This window comes from Lepisosteus oculatus, chromosome 22 (assembly GCF_040954835.1).
Source record: "Lepisosteus oculatus isolate fLepOcu1 chromosome 22, fLepOcu1.hap2, whole genome shotgun sequence".
In the NCBI taxonomy this organism is placed as follows: domain Eukaryota; kingdom Metazoa; phylum Chordata; class Actinopteri; order Semionotiformes; family Lepisosteidae; genus Lepisosteus; species Lepisosteus oculatus.
In genome coordinates, this window is record NC_090717.1 from 13,717,218 (window position 1) to 13,734,169 (window position 16,952).

A 16,952-nucleotide genomic window follows, 5' to 3' on the forward strand; every position below is an offset into this window, starting at 1 on the left:
GAACTTAAAGCATGATAACCTTTAGCTTAACTTTGGGTGACATAGATATGAAATGGGAGGTCATATATTCAATATACAAATTCTGCTTTAAAAGAATTACAAAGAACTGTGCTGTTCTTGTTCATGGTACACAAAACAAAAAGGGCAGGATAATGTGAATGGAAAATAATACAAACCTAGGGATCAGTACATTATCATCACAGAAGATTTTACTGGAATGCGGATACCCAGATGTGAAAGATGCTACTTTTCTCACAAAACAACACTGTTTCCACAATAAAAATGTCACAGATTTTAACATTTGAGAGGTGTGGAATTTGCTCTCAATAGTTTTTAGACGCAAGAAACACAGAGGAGTACATAAGCATTATTGTAATATGAATTCAAGAATTCATATTCTTCTTTTATCTTTAACTTCTTTTATCAAAGGATAAGAAGCTGTTTTGTAACCTTATATTGCATCTTTGGGAAACTCCTAACACACTGTTTTAAACAATGTTTTACAGTAACTGATAATAGGACAGGTGAAGCCAGATTTCTTCCAGAGATGTAACATACAGTAAGTTGATGTGCACATGTGAGAAATGTGTATGTTCCAAACGCAGTCATTACCAAGTGTACTTCTTTAAAACTAACACAAGGTGGAGCTACTCCGCCGTGTGAGCAGAACACAGTCTACAGAAAAACACAAAACAAAACGACATTTAACACTTCTATATAGATGTACTTTATTGACACTGTTAATGTTTAAAGTGTAATTAACTGGCCCAGATCAAAGCCTGGGGAAGAACCTGCGACAGTCACTTTGCTTCGTCTTCTTGGTTAAAAATGAAGATCTATGGGTAGATTTTGCTCTATGGCACGCAGAGAGCACTTTCTAAGCACCTTCAATATGAAACCCGAAGAGACCTTTGTCATTCGCAGGTTATAGGTCATTCTGCCCTATAACTAGTGTATCCCCTCTGTCAGATCTCTATGAGTCTAGAACCTTTACCATTGCTCCAAACTGTTTCTTAATGACCGGGTTTTTTAACCCTGATCCTAACAATCATAGCCCAAAACAGGAGAAGTACAGTAAATTATTCCAACATTGTTCCATGTTCATAGCATAAAGCTTTTGACATTTCTAAGCTCTTTTGAGAGGAACTGTTATTGTATGTACAGTATGCACCTTGTAAGGGTGGAGTCACCCTGCAGTCCTGGTCTTTGGTTGTGCTTCCAGATATACTCCTGCTTGAAATTACTTTCACCAGAAATAAGGGCTTTTCTGATAACAGATGGGGGGATTAATGCATTGGTCAACTTAACACCTCTTTCATGGTTTTTAATGTGAAGATTTGTGCAACTATTCGTGTAATCTGCTCATTAGACCAATCAATTAACAGAATCTGGGACAGCCTCCAGAACCTCCAGAAGTGAAGTTTAACACTCTTGTATATTTCAGGCCTGAAGACTTTCATCATTATCTTTCCAAATTAATGTTTCTGATAAATAAAAATAGCTCTAACTAAAATCCTATCTATACCAAATGTAAAAAAAAGTACACAGAAAGATAAAAAGTTTTTTCATACAAAAGCCCAGCCATGTTAAAATATGTCACTTTGGCAGGGAGATAATACATATGCATCACAAGACATCACACTTGTTGTGACTCGTGATGCTTCTTAAGGAGCAGATACAAGCAGGTAATCGTCTCACAGCTTGGCCTTGTACAGTATGCAGTGCCTTGATATAAGATGGTAGGAGTCTACACTTGAGTGGTATGGTGGAGCAGTGGTTAGGACTACTGCCTTACAGCACTGGAGCCCTGGGTCCAGTCCTGGAGCTGGGGTGTTACCCCTATGGAGTTTGTGTTCACTTAGGTTTCCCTCAGGTGACCTACATACCCTCCAGTTTGGCTCGCTTTCTCTCTCTCTCACTGTCCAAAGACATACTGTTGGGTTAAGTCATTCCTGGTGTGTGTTTGTGTGTGCCCTGCAATGGACTGGCGTCCCGTCCAGGTGTATCCTGCCTGGAGCCTGTTGCTTGCTGAGGTTCTGGTTCCCCTGCAGCTATGACCTGGATGAAGTGGTTAGAAAATGGATGGATTCTACAAATAGCACTCACAATTATTGCAACATTCAGCTGCTGAGTGGCTCAATTAGCAAAGGCACTGGATGTTCTTGTACATTCCTGTGAGTGTCTTATCTTTTCACACGTTATTAAGAAAAGGGTGAACTGCTTTTCCCCCTCCATATCAACTATCAGTTGTTAAATTATTTTTTTAAGGTTTCGCTCCTCTGGAGGAAATTGGCTTTGCAGATGAGAGGCAGGATTAGAAAGCGATATTTAATTAGGAGGACTAATTTGTACCTACATGGACACAATGGCTCTGCAGCAGCTACACCAAAAGACATGTAACACTAGTTGAGGCTGAATGGGCTCCCTCTTCTGTGTTGTTAGGATTGTTGGCTGCGCAGATGAGTGGCCTTCACCCCAGCATCTCGGAGGCAGAGTATCAGCTCCTAGCCTGACATTAATATTTGACAGGCAGCCTATTGTGGGGAATTCAATAATAACTTGGCACCAGCAAATGACACCGGTATAAGCAGCAGGGCGTTCTGCCACAGACTCACTTTTTACAGCAACCTGATACTGGTTTTAATATGATTTGCCCAAAGACAAACGCCTCAGTGAGCTCTGCTCCTTGTGTTACTTTGACATTCGGACAGCCATAATGTCAGTCATGGATCATGGTTCTTCTTCACTCTACCTCTTGTTACTGCAGGCCAGTGAGACCCAGAATCCAATTTCCAGAAAATTGGAAAGAAAAACGGTCACTTTACGAAATATCTTGAGATCAGGAATCTTCCCAGGCCTAAGTGAATAACAGGAAGAGTGCCGCAAAAGGCTACTGATTGACAGGCTGTTATTTGCCAGAGGCATTTCTGGCTTTCAGCTCGTCTGCTTTCTCCCGTTCTTAGCCCAGCTCAGCAAATGAGCATTCAGCTGCGCTTCTTTCACATCTTCAACAGTTGGGGATTTAAAGATGGCTAGAACTCTCTCATTGACTGATGTTCCATGAGGGTGCAAAGAGATACCAAAATGTGGATGCTACCTATAATACATATTTCTAGAGGATAAAAATCATGAAATAAGAATAAGCAGAGCATCCCTCAATGACATCCTTCTTTACAAAACCTACTAAAAATAAGCAGTCAAGAGCCTTATTTCGCCTTGTGAAGAGCATGCCTTTTTAGGTACTGTGACCAGAAGTGGGGGTGGGCTGTGATGTCTGTTTGTTTAACATTAAGTCTAATTTGCTGTGAGGCTGAGACATTGATCAAAACACTCCTTATAAATACCACTTCCAGTTATCAGTTGCCTAGTGAAGGTGTTGATAGAGTCTACGATGCTTTTAGACTTAGATGGAAATTACAAAAATAACGAGGTAACACAGAGGTGTTTAATGTACAGTACACAGAGCCCTGCCAGATTAAAACTTCACTGGCAAATTGATAAAGGATTTAAAATGCTGAAGGTTAAAAAAAAGTGTGTGACTGAGCAAATTGGTTCAATTAGGCAACATACAGCCATGATGGAAAATATCTCTAAATAAAATCCTGAGGAATGAGATCTTGGTAAATTTGACACAGCTGGTACCTTTGATGATTTCTTAAGTCCATTCTTGAGGTTAATGATGTCACTCTCAGTTTTGAAACCGCTAATATGTACCTGGGTGCATTATAGCATCAAAGCATGATATGTATAGATTTAAGCTTTGGATTAGAATTCAGATGGAGTACATTTAGGTATTTCAGGCATTCCAGCCTTAATCCTGACCCTAACGCAGACCAGGGCTAGGGTTAACTAGGGTTTCTCACAGGAAACAGTGACTCCTGCGACTTCCTGGTTGCTTGCAGTGACATCACTGAGAGAGGCCATGCTCCTCCAATCAGAACTAACTCTCCTATAAGATACAGTGGAGCTTGCAGCATGTGGAAGGATGACTGGCTCAGAGGGGTGGGTAGATTGGAGGAGCATGCCTGTCCTTTCCCATTCTCCCTGTGCTGTACAGGAGCTGTTGTTGTGACATAATGCCAAGACATAAAACTGAACTAAAACATACATGAAAAATACTGACACAGAAATCCTGCAGAACTATGAAACTGGAAAAACAGGCATGGACACCTTTTTCAGCTCAACCTTATTCTGACAGTAACAGTTCTTGTGCTGCTAAAGCCACCACAAGCATAATTCCGACATGCAAACCTGGCGGGGTGTGTGTGACTCACCGTTGTCATTGTCGATGTCGATGAGTTTGTCCAGGAAGTCCCTGACAGAACCCACACTGCGCAGGATGAAGGGGTGCAGGGGGGTCATCCACTGTTCCTTTCCATGGCCCAGCTGCAGCCCCAGATTCCCAATACTCTGAACTGCCTGCCGGAGCACAAGAGTCATGTAGTTACAACCCAGAGGACCAGGATGAAGAAGCTGACCAATGAGCATCCTTCATGATCTGTCCTGCTGCAACACTCACAGGAGAAGTGAAACACATCCCCTAGGATCCATTTTCATGTGTCCTGTGAATCTCCCTTCTTTTGACAAGGTACGGAACTCACTTGTTTTGCTAAAAGGAAGATCACTTTGCACTGTAACACTATTTAATTACTTCAAGCCTTCAACATCAAACAGAAAGCCATTTCCACAGTTTGCATAAATGTCAAAATGAGTGGGCATGGAACTTGTATATAATACACTAATTCTTAAAACTCAAGCAAGTATGATTAGTATTTATTCTATGTAAAGTCTATGTATAAATGTGAGTTAAAGACTCATCTTACCTAAAGCAAATGAATATTCATCTTAAAAAGGCTGTGGCTCTTAAAGGAGTGCTCATAGGATGGGAATTCGCTTGTGATTTGATTTCTTTTGACTTATTATATGATCTTTTTATACTGCTATGTGTGATGCTGACCAGCTGTTCCCCCTAAAAAAACAGTACAGTAGATTTAGGAAATATATCACAATCATTAGCCCATTGGTGGATACGTGGTGCATAAATAGAAGACTGTACAGCAGTGCTTTATATCTCCAGCACAGTTCTACACTTCCAGTTTTAGGGAAACATTTGAAAAGCCTCTGTAATTAAAGCAGAAACAAATCCAGTAATCCAAGAATAATTCAACAGGATGCATGAAATTTAAACACAGGAGAAGAAGACAGTGTAAATAATCCTTGCTGTGTTATTGGATTAATTTGCAACTGTTTATCCCAAGACAAAAGAGATAAAAAAAAGCTTTTACATTTAAGGATTTATTTTTACAAAATCCCTTCCAGCTCCACACAGCAACCTGGTATTAATACACTCCTGGCTCTCTCAATAAATTATTTGTGCCTTCCATGTTGGGTGGTCCTGTTAAGATATTACTGTGTGTACCGTTAATAGCCGAGCCACAGAGCCATCCCCAGAGCTGCACTGTAAATAGATGTTGTGCTGACAGTCACGCTTGTCACTTTAATCATTTGTGTCATTTTTTATCTGAGCTGATAAATATATATATTGACCTATATCTCCTTATTTTGAAAGGCCTTTTAAAAACCCACAGCTACTGTATCTAAAAACAAAGCTGTTTTCTTGCCTAAGAAAAAAGCACAGAACATCCACAAGTTAGCAGTTTATCTACAAAATATCAGTTTTGTTGAAAACAGCACTTTCAAGTTTAACAACTAGCAAAACTAAAGTTATGTTAATGTTAATGTTGCTGTAACAGTAATTTAATAGGCATATAGTTTTATTTTCTACCTTTATGCTGCCAGTAAGTTTTATTTCAATTTGATATTTTTTCATATAATAGTATTTCCATATGGCCATTAAAAATAAAATTTAAGATACAAGATCTTTAATTTTTGTATTTTATTTGTACATATGTAATTTAAAAGCTGAAATTATTTTGATTAAAACTTGTCACTAAAATGTAGAAAATTCTTCTCCACCACACTGCTACTTGGATGACTGAGATGTGGTTTTCTGAAGAACTCTAAATTTTTCGCAAACCAAACACAAACTGACACAAACCAAGTAATCTCCCGTTTTCTGAAATAAGAATTGATTGTATTTTCTGTTAACCTTTCATTCTCTTTTTCAATCTGTTACCTCTTCTCCTCTCCACCCCCCCGCCCCCCAACTCTCAGCGGATGAAAAAGATCCCCCACATGTCCCAGGAGACCAGGAGATGGACACGAGACCCCTTTGTCCTCCCCACACCTGGACGGCCAGCAGTTCGGGGAAGAACCCCATTTCCATTTCACACTCGCCGGCCGTGCTTTGAAATCCCAGGCGGATTGAGTAAAAATAGAACTTTTCTGTTTCAGACGCATAGCAACAGGATTTCAGAACCGCAGACAGCTCCCATCTGCAGGTGAGTGACATCTAACTGTCCCCGCTCTGCAGAAGGGCTCTGGAATGAAATGACGCAGTGAAAGACACAAGCTTTTACTCAGCGAGTCTAGGGGAAAACCTGTTCTTTCAACTGAAATGTCAAAAGATTGAAGAGGAATTATTTAAAAAACACACCAAACCTATTTCCAGCTCTTAAAAATTTCCCCCTTTGTTGTTTTTAAATAACAGATTGAATAGTACCTCACCGAGGAAACTGGGAATATCAATTGATCAGAATTCATCTGCTTCAACTTTAGTATGTACAGTATTCCTTGTTTATTCCTTGTCTGCTTTTGTCTGTATTTTGTTTTTCACATTTAAAAATACCAGTGATAACAATATTCATATCGTGGAAACTGAGCACCTGAACCATCTTCACTATTAAATATTGACCCTTACTTGAATAAGGATTTCAACTACAATGATTTGTACTATGATTTTATTAATCAAATTTAAGATGCTTTATATAACTAATCAAGGATTCTAAAGAATAACATGCCAAAATCATGAAAATTGTCAGGATAGAACAGCACAGTTATAAATGGGAATATTTAGGCGGCTTCTAAAAGTCCTGTTAAAATTGCAAATGTGCTTAGCACAGATACCCTATAAAATATGCAATACATCAGAACAATAAATCCAAATGTTCTTCGTAATGTATAGAACAGTCTTGAAATGAGTATAAAGTAAAAATAAAAAAATATTTACTTTTTTAGTAACCTCTTACCAGCTTCAATTTGCAGGAAATAAAATCCTTGGTGTACATACTAATGAGTTTTTCATCTGAATATATATGTGGTAGAGAAAAGAAGCTGCCTTTGTTTTAACTGAAAGTTTGAATTTTTATTTTATATAATATATTTGTGGGCAGTACAGTGGTGCAGTAATTAGCATAGCTGCCTCGAGTCGCAGTGCTGGGAGCCCTGGGTTCAATTCTAGACCCGGGGTGCTGTCTGCTTGACATTTGTATTTGTATGTTCTTCCCAGTGTTTGTGTGGGTTTCCCCTGGGTGCTCCAGTTTCCTCCCTCAGTCCAAAGAGATAGTATGAGGTTAATAGGCTTCTGGGAAAACTGGCCCTGGTGTGAATGTGTGTGTGTGTCTGTCTGTCTGTCTGTCTTGAGATGGCTGGTGTCCCATACAGGATGTATCCTGCCTTGTGCCCATTGCTTGCCAGGATAGGCTCTAGCTATCTCGTGTCTGGGATGAAGTGGGTGGATATACTGTATTTATATTTGTTCAGACTGACAGGGCAGCAGGAATTCACCTGAGCCTGGCTGATATACGATATAAGCACTGACTTTCGTATCTCTCTTTTCACACTGTGACAACATGTTAGGAAGGAGAATGTAATCGGGAGAAAGTTATAGGATGCTGGAAAACACTGATTACTCCCCTGTGGACAGGGGTGCGTGTGCCTTTGTGGATGAGAAATGGACCAACTGAGGTGAAAGGTTAACCGTATGTGGAAGCGAACACCAGCGTCTTCGCTGCTGGCATCAGTGCATCAGTGCGTTAGAGTGTGGGTGCAGTGCCCAGGGCGAGTGGGCATACCTTGGCCAGGAGCAGCAGGGTGCGGCTAGTGCGCGTGTCTGCGTGGAGGTCCCTGAGGTTGAAGAGCTTGGGCGTCAGGATGGCAGGGGCAAAGAAGCGCAGGAAGAAGAACCCACTGATGGCGAGATACTTCACATCCTGAAACAGAGAGGGAGGGAGGGAGCAGACCTAGTGCTTGAAGCAGCATTTACTTTCATACAGAGATCTGCTTCTTTGATATAAAGCCGCAGGGATACTTCAACACCAGACATAAAACAAAGCAGATACTGTACAGCCATATATACTCATCAAGAGCAGCGCCCTGTACATGTGTTTTTTAAAGGATGACCTCACTCTTGTCTTCAGGGGTTGCTGTGACTCTATCATCTAAGCCCTGAAACTACTTTCTTCTAGGAAGGCGAATGCTTTGATCTCACACACTGGCGATGTGCTGCGTGCGCTGAGGGAGAAGGATCACTCACTTTTTACTTCCTGTTCGGTGCAACTTAATTACTTGGCAAGTTGTTAAATATCCATGAGTCTCACCACACAAGCTCTTAGTAAATCCCGTTTGGTGTATCCGATCTGTGTGTTCACATGTGTATTTGTACACGTTTCTATATTTCACTGTTAGAGCAATACAGATTGATGACTAACAGGGTTTTTTTTAAGCTAAAACCTATGCCAAGCACAAGTCACGCACAGTGCTCCTGTGCTGACATTACTTAGGAACTACTACTGTGCAGAGAAGGCTAAGGACAAAAACTCCATCGCTGCAGGGATATGTCAGTCACATTTCAGTTAGTTGAGCACTGTAAGTAGTTATGTTGCTGTAAAGGCAGATCTTATAACTTATAACTTAGATGAGTTTCAATTATACCTTTGATCAACATGTTTCTGCCCATTATTTGTAACTGGACCTTACAAATAACTGGACTTAAAATTTGCATTTTAAATACTGCTACTACTAGTATTTAGATCTATATTTCTGTATATAGTTTTATTGAACAACTCAACTGTAAGTATGGAAAGTATTTTTGCTAAACATTTTCTAGCACTAATGTGGCAGTTGGTCTTAGCAGTTGGTCCAGAAATGGACAGAACTGTTTTAAGCATGATAAAGCCAAGCAGCAATTAGCAGAGGCCTAAGGATCTAAGAGATTGGCTCTTTTACTTTGAAATCTTCATGGCACTTTCTACTGGCTGGTGAGTCAAGCCAGGAGGCTTGTCAATGGAGTCCCAGACTAATGGAAATGCAGCTCATTCATATTCCACTGGCAATGAAGAATCGTGGCGTGGAGCTTTTCCTGAATGGGCTGAGGAGATAATGGGGACTTTTCATCTCTGAGCGCTCCTATTTAAAGGTGTCCTGACACCATTGTTGAAAACTGCCCACAGCCTTCTGTTGCCAGTTCAGTACACAATGAGTGGAGTTAATTATAGCCCTGGTGCTAAGCATTTCCTCGTGTCGTGGTGTAACGCAGAGGTGCGTACGATGAATCAGGGAGGAAACATATGCAAGACAATGGGACAGATATAACAGTGGCACAGATCCTCTTCTCTTGTACTCCTCTCCATTAACAGCATTTATTATAGTTTCTCATGACCTCATTGATTTCTGCATAGAATTCTGCATGCACAACAGAGTACGTGAGCACAGAAATTAAATTCCAGGTGTTCAGTAATTTTCCAATCTTCTATTGCATAGAACTAACTCACAAATGTCTTTGATACAGTTAATATGACAGTTTGCCGTTGACACCAGTAACCATTTGAGATCTTTCTTGTCCTGGTGTTAATGTGGTGTGCTCTCAAAATCTTTGGTGTAGTTTGATTCTGTTTTCCTTGACATTTTAACATGACATCTTCAATGACTGTGAGACTGTGCATTTCAGAAACTGTGACTTCAGGCTCTGTTTTAAATGGATGTGTTGCACATTAAAGTAATCAAGAAAAATATTCTTTCAGCAATTTTCTGGCTTTTACACAGCTAGAAACCTCTGGCTGTTCCAAAACATGCTGTTTTCGTGTTCTGATTTCATGCACACAATAAAATTACAAAACCAACTACAGAAGAACAAAATTGCAAAACACCTGTATGCCAGGTTTTATTTTATAGGGCAGTATATAATGAAATAGAACCCATATCCATCAATATTCTAACAGCTTCTTCCAGTTCAGGATCCTGGGGAAGCTGGAGCCTGTCCCAGCGAGCAGCAGGCACAAGGCAGGATAAATCCTCCAAGGACACGCAGAGACACACAAAAACTGCCTGGCCTGTCGTCCCAGAAGGACGTTAAACTACCTGCATGTATTTGGTCTGTGGGAGGAAAGCAGAGCACCCAGAGGAAACTCACATGGACCCAGGAAGTGTGTAAACTCCACACAGACAGCGCCCTGGTCCATAGTAGAACCCAGGGCCCCAGTGCTGCGGGGAAGCACTGCTAACCAGTGCGCTGCCATTGATAATTATTCATCACGACCTGCTGGCTCATTGCCCTAATGAAATTGAAATAGGACATGTTGACAGGCCGAGTACATGTAGGAAACAATGTGGCTCGCTTCCCCGCGTTGAATCGTACAGTGCAGAGTTAAGTCACTATGACCTTATGGGGCAGATGGCAATGGACCCATGTCAGAGTCCATCTAACTGCTGCACCAGACTGCGCCAGTCCTGTGAGTTGACAGGAATATTCCCGATTGACCCAGACCCCCTTGAGTCCGGGTCACGACAACAGCTACAGTTGGCTACACCATGTGAGACCCATAAACTCAGAGCCTTCAGAATTTAGAACAGGCAGCCATTACTGTGGAAATGCCATAGATCGCAGGACTCAGGCTAATGGGGGCATGTTCCACTGTGGTAACATCAGGACACACGCAACAAAAAGAAAAAACCTTCATAAATACCTGGTGGCATCTGCTGGCCTGAGCTTGTGCATCTTACTATAAGAGCCTGACACAAACTGCAGCGGTGCTCACTTTAACAAGGCAGAGGGCAGTTTGAGATCATGCATGAGAGAAAGAGACCAAAAGCAAACCAGGTCCCGTCTACGCGCAGTTCTCACCTCGTTCTCTGGCTCTGGGAATTGCTCTTCCACTCTCTTGTGCAGCTGCTTGAAAGCCACCCTCATGACTGGAGGACACTGGGCTACTGAGCTCATGATGGAGGCCATGATGTCAGACAGGTAGGCCTGCAGGAGCTCCAGGCTGCTCTCCCGCACCTCGGCCTCCGACAGGGAGCCTTTGAAAGAGATGCGCCTGGATGGAGGACAGAGGCAAGCCCATGGCAGGTCAGGTAGAACTGCCTCTTGCACAGCAGGACACAGGTGACGCAAATCTATTCTGCTCCTCCAAGCCATTTGCCACCTAACCATTCAAGGTCTTTCCTGGAGGTCCCCATCTGATTCCACCCTGAGAGGTGAGAGGCATGGTGGTGTGATGGGTGGCACTGCCGCCTCACAGCACTGGAGCCCCTCCAGTGGCAGATCAGGTGGATTTTGCTCACATGGGTTTCCCCTGGGTGCTCCAGTTCCCCCCGGCAGTCTGAAGACATACTGATCGGTTGACTGGCTTCCAGAGAAACTGGCCCTTGTGTGAGTGTGTGTGCCTGTTGTGCGTGGGTGTCCTGCGATGGACTGGCGTCCCACCCAGGGTGTACCTGCCTTGTGCCCACTGCTTGCTGGGAGGGGCTCCGGCTCCCCCGCGACCCCGAATTGGAAGAAATGATTCGAAAATGGATTTTTGTATTGTTTTCAAGGGAGAGTAGATGTGGCTTGAAATACTTTCCTAGTGGCGTTCTGTACCAGCAGGGCCCACCCAAGGTAGATGATGAAGCAGACGGATGTGGAAGAAAATGTGAATATGGAAAACTGGGAAGTCCATCATTTTCAAAAAGGCAATAACAAACACCGAAAGAGTTTATGAAAAATAAATTCAGGGAATTCCATATGTATTGTAGTGTTTTAGTGGATCATAGCATTTGTTTCTTTGCGATTCAGGAGGGTGTAAAACACGTCAGGAGGGGTTAATTCAGCAGAAGCAGGGAAGGGGGGGGCAACTGGGGTAGTGATACGTATCTCAGATAAAACACTGATATTCCCAAGAGGATAAGGTTCCTCCTGGTTGCTAAGCAACTACCTCCCACAATTTTTTTCTTTCTCAGATGCGCAGTAACAAGGCTTCGGAATGCACAGTGACTTGAGCAAACCCACAGGAAGCCAGGGTGTCACTTACTTGCAAATTATCACTCTTTTGACTTGTGTTTGAAACTAAGTTCAATCCCCAAGCAAGGCGAACAGTGCTCAGATGTTCAGTTAAAGCAAAGACATACAGTAGGAAGTATTGTTTACACCTCGATCAGATGCCCTTCCCAACGTACTGTCCCAGGTAAAAATAATAGCCAGCACAGCCAGGAGAAGATGCAGAAAGGTTTAGATTATGTAGCTGTTAGAAATTGTGCCCCTGACGAGAGCTATCTTTGACATTCACGATTGACCAGGATTGAAGCAAGTTTAATAAAAATCTAAACAACGAAAGTATTCAATTAGGTTAGCAATTACCACTGGAGATTCAGAACCCAGCTGGGATGAAAACCAGCAATCAGTGTCCTACCTGAGCCAGAGCTGGGCACAACGGAGACAGACGTCTTCCTGCAGGCCAACAGCCTCCTTTATATAGAGCTCAATCTTCTCATTACAGCTGGAAGCCAATGCTACTCTGCCCAGTTACAACGGGTAATCCCCAGCTGAGCAACTCCCAGACAGCACTTGTGCGCAGGGTCCGTCAATATTTTTAAAGTGCAGTTTTTAACACATTGGCCGGTCAGTGTAATGCATGTATTGGATGCAGGTACAAAGACAAATAAGAGCATGATGTATACAGACACTAGAGGAGCTGCGCAGGACAAGAGCTTGCTGATTTGAGGTGGCAGCATGTTTTCACAGTGTGTGGACATCTCTCTGTTACAGTTTTCCTGTTGAAATTCTGTGTAGTGTAAATTGCTGTCTGCTTTACCTCGTGCGGTTCAGCTCTATCTTGCATGGGTCCAGCTCAATGTATTTCTTCTCCTCGAAGATGCGGTTCACAATGGGCTTCAGGACTTCGTGCAGGTAGAGCATCCCCACAGCCTGTAGCAGAAACCACGAGACAGGTTAGACGCCTCAGGAGAAACCTGCTTTCACAGTGTGTTTCACTGGCTAAGCTAAGCGAGGGAAAAGAGACACTTTGCGTTGTAGAGTCAAAACCCTACATATAGGTCATTGCCCACTTGTTTCAAGAGGGTACTGGCAGAGTACTGGCAAGGCAAAGAGAACATCCTATATATGCATATCACAAAAAAATAGTATAACCATGTGATACAAAGTGAAGGATGATATTGATTAATTTGCATCTTAAACACTTGAAATGGTTCTTTGGGACCGCATAAGACAAATGCAAGAGATGGAGAGCTGCTAATGGAGGCTTTGTCAATGGTGAGCACTTCTTGCATCTGACAATAGAATATTTCAGTGCGCTCCTTTGTAACACCATGCTCACAAAGAGAGAAAATGTGAGGCAAAGTTCCCCAGCAATGTGACAAGTGACAGGACAGGTAATTTGAGAACAGAGAAGTTAAGAATCACAAATTCACTTAATATTTTATTACACATCTGGCCAAAACAAAAAGTCAGTTTTTGAATCCTGGGCCAATCTGACAGGAGTGCTTCCCCAGATATGATAGAGCTATTCCTAAAGATACCAGGATAACGGCCCATCTGGAAACAAGCATCAATTTCAGGCTACCATTATAATCCAGGTCTTCCACCACTCAAGCAATGAAACAAGGAAGCTCACCCGCGAGGAAGACACACAAACTAACCTTCATAAACTGCTCCATCGCCTTTGAAGCTAAGGAATTTGACCGGAACAGAGTGTTGGGATCCGCTAGGAAACAGAGAACAGCAGGACAATCAGTCTTCATCACACAAATAAAAAACAAGCTCCCCAGATATGCTGTGTTTGCACGGCCCCGCCCTGCCCATGGTGACAACAGCAGCCAGTACTCCTGGGGACCAGCAGGATGCAGAAGGCTACGCCGGCCTTTTCTGCAAGGTTGCCGTTTGCATGTATGTCTCCTCTGTGTTCACAGTGACTATTTGACTTGGGCAGGGATCACTCCTGGGCGGCACTGGGGCCCGGGGTTCAGCTCCAGATCTGTCTGTGTGGAGTCTGCATGTTCTCCCCGTGTTCCCATAGGTTCCCAGCTTCGGCTGCCTCCCACAGCCCAAAGGCATACAGTACTGGGCAGAAACGTGTTATTATGGGAGCTCTGGAGTTTAACAAAGGAGAAAACATCTGGGCATATTATTTATAGAGCTTTACTGTATCTGGTGAACTTGACCTCTTTGTCCCGTGTCTCTCATGTCAAGCTCCTCAAGTCTCTTAAAACAACATCTGCTTCAGTTATGCTTTTCGATTTTCGGTTAAATTGGTCTAGTTAAACCTTAACAGTGACAATTAAACCCCCTTTCTGAGAAAATATATAAAATTCAAACTACAGTTTTCACTGTTTAATTGTAAGCAGCCCTACAAGCAGCTTGTGAACTGAATTTGTAAAACCCTCCCTTAATGTCAGGCTAAACCATGGCCACTAAATACAACAAGCTGCTTCAGGACTTTAAGGGGACTTTACCTCCTAATGTCACTTAGGCAGAGAACTAGGACCACTGGCTCAATGTTATGGAGAATCTACTTTAAAATTTCCACCCTGTGTTTCTATGGTAACTCAAGACCTACCATCTCCCTACTTCTCTGTTTTCTTTGCTTCAGATGCAAATCTGTGTTCCCATGGAAAACACGAGGGGCAATCTCCTCTCCCCACCCCAGCACCAACACCATCTCACTATCTGCTGCTGACATACTGTACTGCACAATACGTAACTGAGACCCATTGACATCAGACATTTCTTCATTCATTACAGCGAGTTGCCATGGCCACCACCGCCTGCCGTATCCCTATAGCGACGGCAACCAAACCACTCTTCAGGAAAAAAGCTAAACTTGTGCAAATACACTGGGGCGAAGTGAACAGATTTCTTTTTTTGCTGGCATTAATAAAATTTGTATTTAACATCAAATAAATAATGTGAAGCAAAAGAATAGAATTTCAACTTTTATTCCTGGGTATTATTTTTGCATACTGTACTTTTGTTTATGTTAGAACCATTTTCTAAGCCGTGTTCAATCTCCTGTGAGTATGAGTGTTGGGGTACGTGGCTGGCAGGTGTTTCTAGTTGCCCAGGTGTTCCATGTTGCAATAATTGTGAAAACATGAAACAGCTGTGGATGTACAGCTTTGTTGGCAGCCTTTGAAGTTTTCTTTTGGTTCTATCCCTTTAGCTAGAAGATATAACCCAAGATGTAGATTATAGAGTTGTTTATGATGGACAGCAAGCAAATGTGAAAATTAGCACAAAGAATATTCTAATTAGAATCACTGCAGAGAGCCTGGGCATCTCAAAACCACCATCAATCCGAATAAACAACAAATATGCCCACTACTGGAGGAGTAATTCATCTGCAAAGACCAGGGTGTCCAAGCCAAGGACCACAACACTCTGATCATCACCAAAAACCCAGTAGAACTCTGAAGAAAACCCCAAAATAACTGGCAGATGCACACCCAGACGTCTGTCTGTCTGGAGACTCCATTTTCTGTCCTGCGTTAGTGTGGGTTTGCTCAGTATCCTCCCAGACCCCACAGACATGCGGACTGTCTTTGACTGGGTGTACTAGATTGTAAGGCATCCTGGGAAGGGCAGACATGTGCACCGTCACGCCCTCGATTGCCGTGCGTGCGTGCATGCATGCATGCGTGCGTCTGGCATCCAGTTCAGGGTTTATCCTTGCTGGGATTGGATCCAGCTCCCATTTTACCCTGTATTGGATAAAGCGATTGGAAATTATATTGTATTATATTTTCAGTAAACACTGTACAAGATGGACTTTTTCCACAGCACTCTATCTGATGAGAAATGGTTGCTGTTGAATGACAGAAAAAATATTCAATAAAGAGGACAATAACTACAGCAAATGATTCCTAAAGGGCTTCCTCACTTGGCAGGAAGCACTGAAATTAATATCACTTTTTACTTTTCTGTTCCTTGTAAAAAGATCTTTCACCCGAAAATAATAACAGCTATTATCAAGATATGATAAGCCCTCCTGGATAACTCCATTTTATTGTGTTTTCCAAGTGGCTGACAGCCTTACAGTGAGTAATTGATCTTCCCAGCTCAGTGACTGTAATGAAATGAATTCCACGGGCATTGTTGGACTAGATAAAAACATCATTGCTTTCAGCTTCTAAAATATCTAAGAATTTCAATCGCCTCATAAAATTTAAAAATTAGATATCTTGGTATCAGCTGAAGCACCAGTGACAATGAAATAGTTCATATTAAATAATTACTTCAATTAAGGGCTCAATTCAGCAACTAATACTTGAGCTCTAATGAAGGCCAAGAGACACTGGTGTTACAAAATCAAGAATGATTTAACCTGAGGTAAACAGATCCAGCCCTGAAGCTAGACAATCCAGGACTCCAGGGTGTGTTGCAAGCAGTGACAATTTAAACCTTCTGAACAGAGTTAAACTGATTTAGCTACAAAGTGTGGCAATTACTCTATTAAGTGGACTGTAAGCTGACAGGCCTCGTACCTGGGATCCAACACCAGCTGGTTTTACTTTCCAAATGGACTAAGCATGGTCTGTCCCATTACTACTGTAAGTTTTCAATTTAATTGTGTTTTGTGTTCAGTATGTACAAAGTGAATAATTTAAACAGTCCCAGAACATGCAAATGTTTAAAATGGAATGTAAAAAAGTGGATATGTTAAATCTGAAACGGATCCCCAAGAAATTGCATAGTCTTCCAGTGAATTAATTACCAATTAATCAAACCAGATGAATTAATTAACTAGCTAGTTGAGCTACAGTGCAGTGGAAAATGCATTTCA

The 16,952-nt window shown here is 42.1% G+C and overlaps 1 protein-coding gene across 3 annotated transcripts in view; it reads right to left on the minus strand.

Moving 5' to 3' along the window:
- Window positions 1-16,952, minus strand: part of LOC102684961 (rasGAP-activating-like protein 1) — a 62,777-nt gene that overhangs the window by 8,129 nt on the left and 37,696 nt on the right. For all 3 annotated transcript variants that reach the window (XM_069182225.1, XM_069182224.1, XM_069182226.1), the window contains 5 exons: window positions 13,813-13,877; window positions 12,969-13,081; window positions 11,021-11,213; window positions 7,974-8,111; window positions 4,275-4,419 (listed from right to left, as the gene is read on the minus strand). In XM_069182225.1, coding sequence (XP_069038326.1) covers window positions 4,275-4,419; window positions 7,974-8,111; window positions 11,021-11,213; window positions 12,969-13,081; window positions 13,813-13,877 — 654 coding nt within the window. The remainder of the gene's footprint in view (window positions 1-4,274; window positions 4,420-7,973; window positions 8,112-11,020; window positions 11,214-12,968; window positions 13,082-13,812; window positions 13,878-16,952) is intronic.